The 9,265-nt window shown below is 42.0% G+C and overlaps 2 protein-coding genes across 2 annotated transcripts; both read left to right on the top strand.

Annotated features, from left to right (window-relative positions):
• Positions 1-873: 873 nt before the first annotated feature.
• Positions 874-1,744, top strand: LOC100836522 (egg cell-secreted protein 1.1). The gene has a single exon (XM_003561678.4). The coding sequence runs from the start codon at positions 1,046-1,048 to the stop codon at positions 1,565-1,567; it is 522 nt and encodes a 173-aa protein (XP_003561726.2). The 5' UTR covers positions 874-1,045; the 3' UTR covers positions 1,568-1,744.
• A 194-nt stretch (positions 1,745-1,938) lies between these two features.
• On the top strand, positions 1,939-8,037 carry LOC100823098. The gene is made up of 11 exons (XM_003558082.4): positions 1,939-2,336; positions 2,909-2,951; positions 3,159-3,212; positions 4,771-4,834; positions 5,161-5,217; positions 5,292-5,386; positions 5,492-5,530; positions 5,615-5,703; positions 5,851-5,929; positions 7,119-7,166; positions 7,631-8,037. Exons 1-11 carry the CDS (start codon positions 2,140-2,142, stop codon positions 7,712-7,714), a joined length of 849 nt encoding a protein of 282 aa, XP_003558130.1. The 5' UTR covers positions 1,939-2,139; the 3' UTR covers positions 7,715-8,037.
• The last annotated feature ends 1,228 nt before the right edge of the window (positions 8,038-9,265 follow it).

The raw sequence follows: 9,265 nt of genomic DNA, 5'->3' as shown, positions 1-9,265 counted from the left end.
CTTGCCCCAATTTTTTTGAAACTTTTCCTGTAGGTGGGAAACACCATCTTAAACAAATTCTCAAAATTTTCATCAAATTTTGAATTCGTTTGGACCATCATATAATTTTTACAACTATCAAAACGCGCTAGTGTCGTACTAGTTCGGCAGAGATCGGCAAGATTTTGAAATTGTTCGAATTTTTTTAAACTTTTTCAGTAGGTGGGAAACGCCATCTTAAACAAACCTTGAAATTTTTATCAAATTCTGAATTCATTTGGACTATCAAAACATGTTAGTGTAGTACTATACCAGACCAATCCCAACTAGCGACCATTCCTTAAAAAAAGCAACCATCTGGGCTCCATGTCCTGCCAAAGCGTGTGAGACTCTCCGTGACTTCACAGAACCCATAAAGAACTAGCACGACCCATATCAACCGGCGATTAAACTCCGGTAGGTACCGACTAGTGTAAAAAAATCGCTTTAACTCCTCAGATGACTACCCTGAATCAGATTTCAGAGCAAGTCCAAACCTTATTCGGTGGGTTGCAGGCAAGTCAGTGAGCACACGATGACCTAAGTAAAAAAAACTAAACGTTAGCATGTGTATAAGGATCACAGATTAATTGAACTACTAATATAGGTTCTCTTCTAAAATATTCAGATGGCATGATAATAAAGTAAGTTGGAACTTGGAATGGTATATCACGTATGAGTAAAAAGTTATGATATACGTAACCGACTGGTTTTTGGGGCTTTAAAAGCCTTAAAGGTAAAAAATGAGGACCAAAAATTATGATACGCACGGGTCCAACTTTGGGTCGTTCGGCCGTGGGTCGTATAGGATTTTCTTCCCTGCTCGCCTGCCTCGCTCGCTTGCGCAGCGCCGGTAACGCACGCCGTCTCCTCTCCTGTAATAGTGGCCGGCCAAATTTCCGGGGGAACGAAACGTCGTGCCGCTGCCTATAAAAGTCGCCCCGCCTCCTCCCTTCCTTCCATTCTGCCCCGTCGTCGCTCCCCGCTCCCCTCTGCCCTAGCAGGAATCGAGTTTCTCATCAGGAGCATGGCATCATCGCCGTCGTCCATGGCTTCTCCCCGCGCTTTCCTCGCAGTGGCGCTCATGGCGGTGCTTCTCGCCGTCTCCACCGCTTCGGCGGCAGGCGCACAGCCACCAACGGCTACGATGATGATGGCGGCGGCGGCGGCGGCGGAGGGACCGGGCCTGGCGGAGCGGCTGATCGGCGAGGGGCCGCAGCAGTGCTGGGAGTCGCTGATGGAGATCAAGTCGTGCACGGGGGAGATCATCCTCTTCTTCCTCAACGGCGAGGCGTACCTGGGGCCGGGATGCTGCCGCGCCATCCGCGTCATCGAGCAGCTTTGCTGGGCCGCCGACGCCATGCTGTCCGTCATCGGCTTCACCCCGGAGGAAGGGGACATGCTCAAGGGCTACTGCGACGACGGCGAGGCGCACCGCCAGCACCCGGCGCCGCCGCCTCACCCTGCTCTTGACGGCGTCCTCCCCACTGGCGCCGTGGCTGCTTCCGTGGCGGGAAGGAAGGGGCTCGGTGCGCCATTAGATGGTTAGACTTTACGTACGTTGTTGCAGTGTTTGTCGGCGTCTGTTCTGTGTCCACGTCCAGCTGAGGTGCTTAACTAGTGATTCCTGGTGTGGTTCTTATATGAGCCGCCGGGTTAGCAAATGGTCTTTTCTCGGTTTCGTGTAATCCGAGGTCCTAGAAATAAAATAAAAGGCATACTCTTATGAACGTTCTTTCCTGCACATCCAATTTTGATTTGAAAGCTGAAGCAGAGATCAGAAAGCAACGGGCAAAACAGGTAGAAAAATGAAAACGACAATGCCTGTCATTGTCTAATTAAACTATTAACCAGACCACGGGCACGGGAGAGCGGGCCAGTACTGTCAAAAACAGCCGCGGAACCGGGGCCAGCACGTGACGGTGCAGGCCGCGCGGCACAGAGGCGGAGGCCACAACGGCCGCGGCCAAGAGAGACAGAAGGAAGGCGACACGTGAGCTCTCTCTCACGACTCTGCGGAGTGGTCGAGCTAGTCCAACTTGGGGTTGCCTTGCCTGATTGCCTCGCCGGTCGCCGCTCGCCTAGCCCTGCCGCGCTCTGTTCTCGGCGCCACAGCGGCAAATGCTGGCTCCCAGACAGCACCTGTTGCTGCTGCTGCTCCTCGCGGCGGCCTGGAGCGCAGGTCTGATCTGCATCGCCGCGGGGGAAAGCGGAGGTGGCTCCTGCGAGCTCTCGGTCGCACGCGGTGGCGCGCTCTACAACTTCAGTCTCGCGGCGCCGACGCCGGCGCACCGCCACGGCGTGCTCAGCGAGGATGGGTAACTTCTAAATGTCCACTCCCCGCTGGAAACCACCTTGATGGCTTGATCCTATAGGTGGCTACTACTTTTGCCTCCATCGACGTAGGGCTGTAGCTTTTTATTTTCTTTTTTGAGCAAGCATAGTAGCTTGGTGCTGGAACGTGAGACAATAACAACATGCGGAATGAATCAAGGATATGAGTGCAATTAGTTTGGCTCCTCGTGGAGACGCACTCCTCGTGTTTGACGAAATGCTAGTCATGTGTTTAGTTAAATTGGCTCAGTTGTGAAATGGTGATTCCGTCTCCTGGACTAGGTAAAGTACTAATTGCCAAGTTTGTGCATTTGTGTGAAACTTGCCTTGGTAGCAACTAGCATAGCAAGATTTCTCAGCATGTTTGTGCATTTGTGCCCTGCTTGGTTTTATTCTTGAAAGTTAAAGCCATGATGAATATTCTTCTGCGGCTGGGATAGGACTTATTAATCTGTCGAAGTATGCAGCTACAGATTACTTGTGTAACACTGCCGTGTGTTCTGATAGCTATCCGTGCTCCACTTTGTCCCGTAATAATGGGCGTCTTGTTTTTCAGGTTTTACAGGGTGGCGATGAATGATTCAATAATCTGGTTCCAGGTTAGTTAGTTTTTAAGATAATGGTTCCAGGTTACTTTTGCCAGGATACTCTTTTTGTGTGATTGCTTTGCATCTGTAGTTCCTACATTTAGGAAAAATGTATTAGAATCAGGTAACAGTAGCTGCAAACTGGATTTTTTGAATTTTCTGTACACAAGTTGGAGCTTTTCTGTATCAACAGCTTCATCCATTCGTTGTTGTGTGCAGCTGTGTGACCAGATGATATTCAACTTTGACCCACCTGTGTGTCATCTCTGTGAGGTACTACTGAGTCCTGATCGATCATCCCATAATTCTTGAACTTCCTTTGCTGGGTTAGCTTGCGTGTTAGTGCTTCGTGTTTTCCTGCTGCAACAGCTTTTTCTGTTCTTTTTTTGACACAAGTGCATCTGTTTCTGCTCTATCTCGTACTCTACCTCTGTGTTGAGATTCCTCAGTTGCTCTGCATTTCTTACTATCTCACTTCTTTTACTAATTCAGGAAATGCTGCTTAAAAGCATAACCACAATTTCTATTCTATTGGCAAATCACATCTACTAATGCAGAGAATGATCTTATCATATCGATATTTTTGTCATCCTATCACAATGTTTAATTTTGTGTTTTGGACCAGGTTTTCTCATTTCCTATTACAAAACCCATAAACAAAGAATTACATAAGTAGCAGTTGATGCAGTAGAGATAATGGTTTGGAACCCCGATATGTGCCAGAGAAAACCTACTGTCAGTATTGAGCTGTATGGCAAAAGAATTGGTAGTCCTAAGCTGTATTACATAACAGAGGCAACCATGAACCATTATATTTGTATCAAGCAAAAGCCCAGCCACATCATAACACAGATAAGGCCCCTGGCACAGATGGTCCAAATGAACAGCAGCTTGACCTTCAATCCTTCCTTGGCGGTGGCAAAAAAAACCACCTACGGCAGTTGGTCTGAACCTACCAAAAAGGTCTCTTGAAGACACCCTCCTTATTTTTGGTGTTTGGAAGGAGAGAAACTGCCTCAGTTTCCAGGAAGAGATCTCACAGTGGAGGGTGACTTTTGCCAACAATCGGTTTAGTGCTGTATCTGGGGGTAGCCTAGATCCACCTAATGGTGTATTCACTATTGAGATACTATCACCATGAAGCAAAATTAGCCCTTAAATATTTGTGCTTATATGAATGAGCAGCGGCTCCACCTTTTCTCAACAGAAAAGAGATTTTTCATTGACCTGCCCAATGTCATAGGAAAGATAAAGCTATACAACTTCCACATACGAATGAATGATGCAATGATCAAAGTGATGCTCCCTTCCAACTTTTCAAGTGCACGTAAAATTGCTTAATTCCAATGGGCGTAAAGTGGTGAACCCAAACAAAATATCTCCACAAGGACATGATACGATCATGATTTGTGCATGGAAAAGTTGATCGATAAACTCTGTTTCAGTAAGGATTACATTCACATTCAACCATACAGTTGACTCCTAGAAGAACATTTCCTGTCAGAAATTCATACTTTACTGCTTGTTTGAATCAATTGAATACCCAGTCAGCATTAAGAAGTAGCTTGTTCTGTGTGGGATATAGATCTTTGAATGTGCGGGAGAATGCTCTTGTATCTGTTCACGAACTATGATAAACTCTATGCAAGGACTAACCAGATTAGTGGCGTTGGTAGTGTGCATAATTGTTACTGCTGGGACAATGCCATTTTGCGAATGCATTTAGGTTTGTCTAAGCCTGCATTTTTAGTGACAAATTTTGTTTGTTCCTTCTTTTTTTTTGCACTAATTGCTTCCTTTTCTCTCCTATCCGTTTTGTTTACCAAATTAGGACTGTGGTGGTCCATTGAGGTGCGGCACCCAATGCAGTGCACTTGTGTCAAATAATGTTGGAGGTAGCTTCTTTCTCCTGATTGGATATATTTTCACCAGTTTTTTTTTGCCTTCAGTCGTGCATCAGGAACAATACTAGTGGAGTGGTGGAACAATTAAGTACTTTCTTCTTACTAATGACAACGAAGTATTTTTCACTATGCATTTTCTAATAATATTATACTTCCTGTTAAAAAAAATTAAAGTTGCAATAATTGGTAAGTAGTGCCCAATTCCCACTATTCCAAAGTGATGCTATTTTTTTAATTTAAATTAAGTTGCAATATTTTCTTTCTGTCTGCCAATATTGGTGACTTAGTGCTTGGCATCTACACTTTGCTGTCTGCAGGGTATGATGTTTGCACAACCATTGGAAGGGCGTTTGGATCCCATATATCTCTAATAGGTAAGAAGCATGGTATACATCATCCTCAAATACTTGGTATGTAAAACTAACATAGTTTGCTGTGGGTGAAACAGACCAGGGTAATCCTCAAAAGGGTGTCGTTGTCAAGATGTTCTCATCAAAGTGCTCTATTTCTGTTCTCGTCTTTTGTGATTCAGCTGTAGCCGAAGTGAGTATATTCTTTCACGTCTCTTGAAATTAACTTCCGTTTCTTTTCTTTTCTGTACTGTTGCATTCTTATTTACTATGCTGCTTTCTTCCCTGTTTATTGCAGCTATCGGATAAATTTAGCCAATCTGGAAATTGTGATTACGTGGGTACATAACATTTCTGTTTCAACGGTGCAATTGATCTGGCAGATTTCCTCTTAAGCAATTAACAAAATTATATCTCACAGGTTACAATACTTAGGCACCCTTCTGGTTGTGCAAGATCAGTTTCTGCTTCTGGAAATGGCTGGGGATGGTTAGGCACTTCGTTCATAACGTATGTTATTTTGAGCTGCACATATTTACTAACCCTGAACTAGTTGTTACTAGTTAGACAATTGATCTATGATCCTCATGATTTCTCACTGCCAGCAAATCACTGCTTTTTGAGGTCTGGCTTGATTAATATTTAAATATTTTGCAGAATTTTGTGCCTTCTTGGAGGGTACATTTTGATCGGTGCAATTTATAGATATTATTTCCTTGGCATTCATTCTATAGAGGTAAAGTTATTCTTGCACAAACTCTTTGGTCTTAATTTTATAGAATAAATACCACATCTATTCCATATTGAACTATTTTGGAGTAGGCCCAGCTGTTCTCGTGTTATCTAAACTGTGAAACATTTGAGGGTATTTTTGGTCTGTCAGCTTTGTGGACAGGTTCAACAAATCTTCTGTTAAAAACTGTGAAGTTCTATTAGTCCTTGACCAAGAAGATTTAGTCTGACCCAGTACCAAATTTGAGACACCATAATAGATCTAAAATTGCACCCAAGCCCAATGTTGAGACTTGGAAGAGCAAAATAGTTAACTCAAATGGTTAATGTCCAAAGCATACCCAAATCTAAGTTGGGGACCAAAAGTTTTAATTCATTTTCAGGTGATTTCATGTTGGATACGTAGCTCGAAAGATACTTAGCATAGTGACAATATGGTTTCATCTGAAAAACTCACTTTCAGTCATTTTGTCTTCTGTTAGAGTAAAGAATATAAAACTACTTTTTTATTGAAGTTCAAAGAACTACCAATCTTTAAGGAATCAATTCACAAAGCCAGACATCTTTCATATCACACTGTTTCAAGGAACCATGTCACCCCGTCAGCCACGCAGCCGTGAACAGTGACCAGTGCAACTTCATAACGAGCACTTCAGGTATGATGCTGATGGATGGGCCACCTGTGACTTCTGTGGAAACCGACTTTTTTTTTGGAAAAGGTTGAAACCGACTTCAGGGTACCATAAAAGAGCTCTTTGTGAAACTACTCAAAAGTGTAGAATTCGTATGGTTTGTCTAGAAAAAGAGAAAAATGAAGTTCTAAATGTTAGTCATGTCCTTAATAGTCTCTTGAGCTTCGTTTCTTTTAATTACTGTAGAACTACATAAAAGTTACGGGGTAGTTGCCAGAGTATAACAGACTAATAAAACTTAAAGGCTACAAAACGTATAAGGTGCCTAAATTAATTTCACATCAAAAGATAACTAACTCATGGTGTGCCCTGTGAAATTGCACCATAAGTGGACCGTCACCTGGTGATATATGAACTGTTTATTTTATCTAAACAACAAATTTATAAATTGGTGTCATGCATTACAATTTGTTAACTATCTCAATACTTCATCACACATTATTCTAATCAATTTAATGCTTTCAAGCCACATTCTGGTCTTACTTTCATTCTGTATTCTAGGCCATTCCGAACCTGGAGTTTTGGATCAGTTTACCACAAAAAGTTAAGGTAAGTTTAAATAATTTCTATTCTAAACAGAAAATGCATCTGTATAAGTAATTCCACCGCACTTGGTTCCTTTCTTTAGTTTACATAGTACTCCCTCCGTCCCATATTAAGTGACTTAAATTTGCCCAAATATGAATGTATCTTTGCCCAAAAAACGTCTAGATACATGTCATATTTCGTCACTTAATATGGGACGTTGGGAGTATATATGTTCATTCTGTGTTTCTGCTTATCTCCAGTACAACCAGCATTGATGATACATTGTTAAAATCGTTTCAAGATGAGTAATTTGCAGTTACTGATGAATGTAAACAAGTTTCATTGCTAAACAAATATCTAAGATAGATCTTCATTATTTTAAACTAGTTATTTGTGATTCTCAATATGAACCACGATCTTGTTTTTTGCCAAAGGGAAGGTGTTTATAGTAGATATAAAATGTGACTGTCTTGTTATGTGTCCAGAGCATGTTTGTCTCTTCAACAAGAAATCCAAGAAGTCGCAGCAGAGATAGCAGAGGTCCATATGCCACCCCTGTAAACCATTGAAAAGTAGGAACCCAAGAACAGTATTGGCAGCCATACAGTTAACAAGTATGTGGTGGCTTAACCTTTTTATTTGTGCCATTATGTTAGGTACCATCGATGAATCATGTATCTTACTCCTTGTATATTGGTGATTGAATATCTTATTGTGCTATTCATGGGGAGAAGTGAGCCAGTGATTATAATTAAGTCCAGTAGGTCCTTACACTACCTGCCATGAGTTTCCTTTCGCTCATTTTCACTTTCATTTCTGGGGTAAGGCGTAATCTTCTCAAATGTATGATAGTTGATACTCCGCTATTTATTCACATGAACCTATTCAGTTTGGTTCAGTGGCAAGTTTTATTACTCCCTCCGATCCATATTACTTGTCCCAGATTTAGTATAATGTTGTACTAAATCAGTGACAAGTAATTCCGGTCGGAGGGAGTATCATTTTATGACCGCACTGGTCTCCCTCTTATTCCCTTTATGGAGGCCCTTAAAATCATAATTCGTTTCTCTAAGTCATTGTTTTGTCTCCAGTTACTCTTTCTGGCTTTAAGTTCACAGCAATTTTGTTATTCAGAATTGACACCTGGATGTGATTACTGCAAATACGTAATATCTCACCATGCAAGAAATACCTAAATCAAATATGTTGAGCTGTAATTCTTGTTTCCTTTTAGCACTATACTAACTCGTGAAACTATGTCTGTGCCAACTCATATGACATGCAACAACAATTCTGGCTAATGTTGGCTTATACACAGACCAAATAGTAGTGCAAATGATCGGGTGAATTTTAAAAACATGAAAAACAATGCTTAAATATGTTTTGTCATGAAATTTTCTCAGCTTGCTACATGAAACTCTTCTGTATGAGATTGACCTCAAAATCTGCATCATACGATTTACCTGTTCAAAGCATCTTTAGAGCACTGATACACCAGGATGCTTGTGTTCAATGTGCGACAAGAGAAAATATCAGACTGGGACCCCCATGGTGCTATTTACTTTGTTCTGTTATAACGTATGGAGGCCATGCCGTCATGGGACCTCGGGCACTGGCCACAACTTTTGGCAGATAAAAATTCTGAAGGATAGAAATCGGTGCAGAAGACGGGTGAATCACTCTAGTGTGATGTGAGGAGAGGAGATGGTGAAGTAATGTGGTGTGACTTTATTCTGAGTAGATAAAGATTCTTGTTCATACTCTAGTGTGATCTTTGTGCATTGGTCCTTGTCAGAATATGAGCCTGCCAGGGGTAGCTTCACTGGGCTGAACTGCCGATGTGCAACTGTGCCATTTTTTTTTTCAGACTCTGCTACAAATGCACCATTCTGATGTGATGCCTATTGTAAAATGATATTTTTCTTGGTTACAAACTTACAATTGAACAGATTCCCCTTCAATGGTTTCACAGAATTTCCATGATCACCTTTTCTTATCTGTTGTGCTGTGCTTTGTCCTTAGCAGATCAAATTCTGCGGACTTCTAAACCTTCTGGGTATCTGAGGGCTTCATTTACAAAGAACTGATCTTATATGATCTATGATGTTGTTGATCTACGC

This window comes from Brachypodium distachyon, chromosome 1 (assembly GCF_000005505.3).
Source record: "Brachypodium distachyon strain Bd21 chromosome 1, Brachypodium_distachyon_v3.0, whole genome shotgun sequence".
NCBI lineage: Eukaryota > Viridiplantae > Streptophyta > Magnoliopsida > Poales > Poaceae > Brachypodium > Brachypodium distachyon.
The sequence above is the reverse complement of the archived record's forward strand: the minus strand, read 5'-3'. Positions and strand labels throughout refer to the sequence as shown.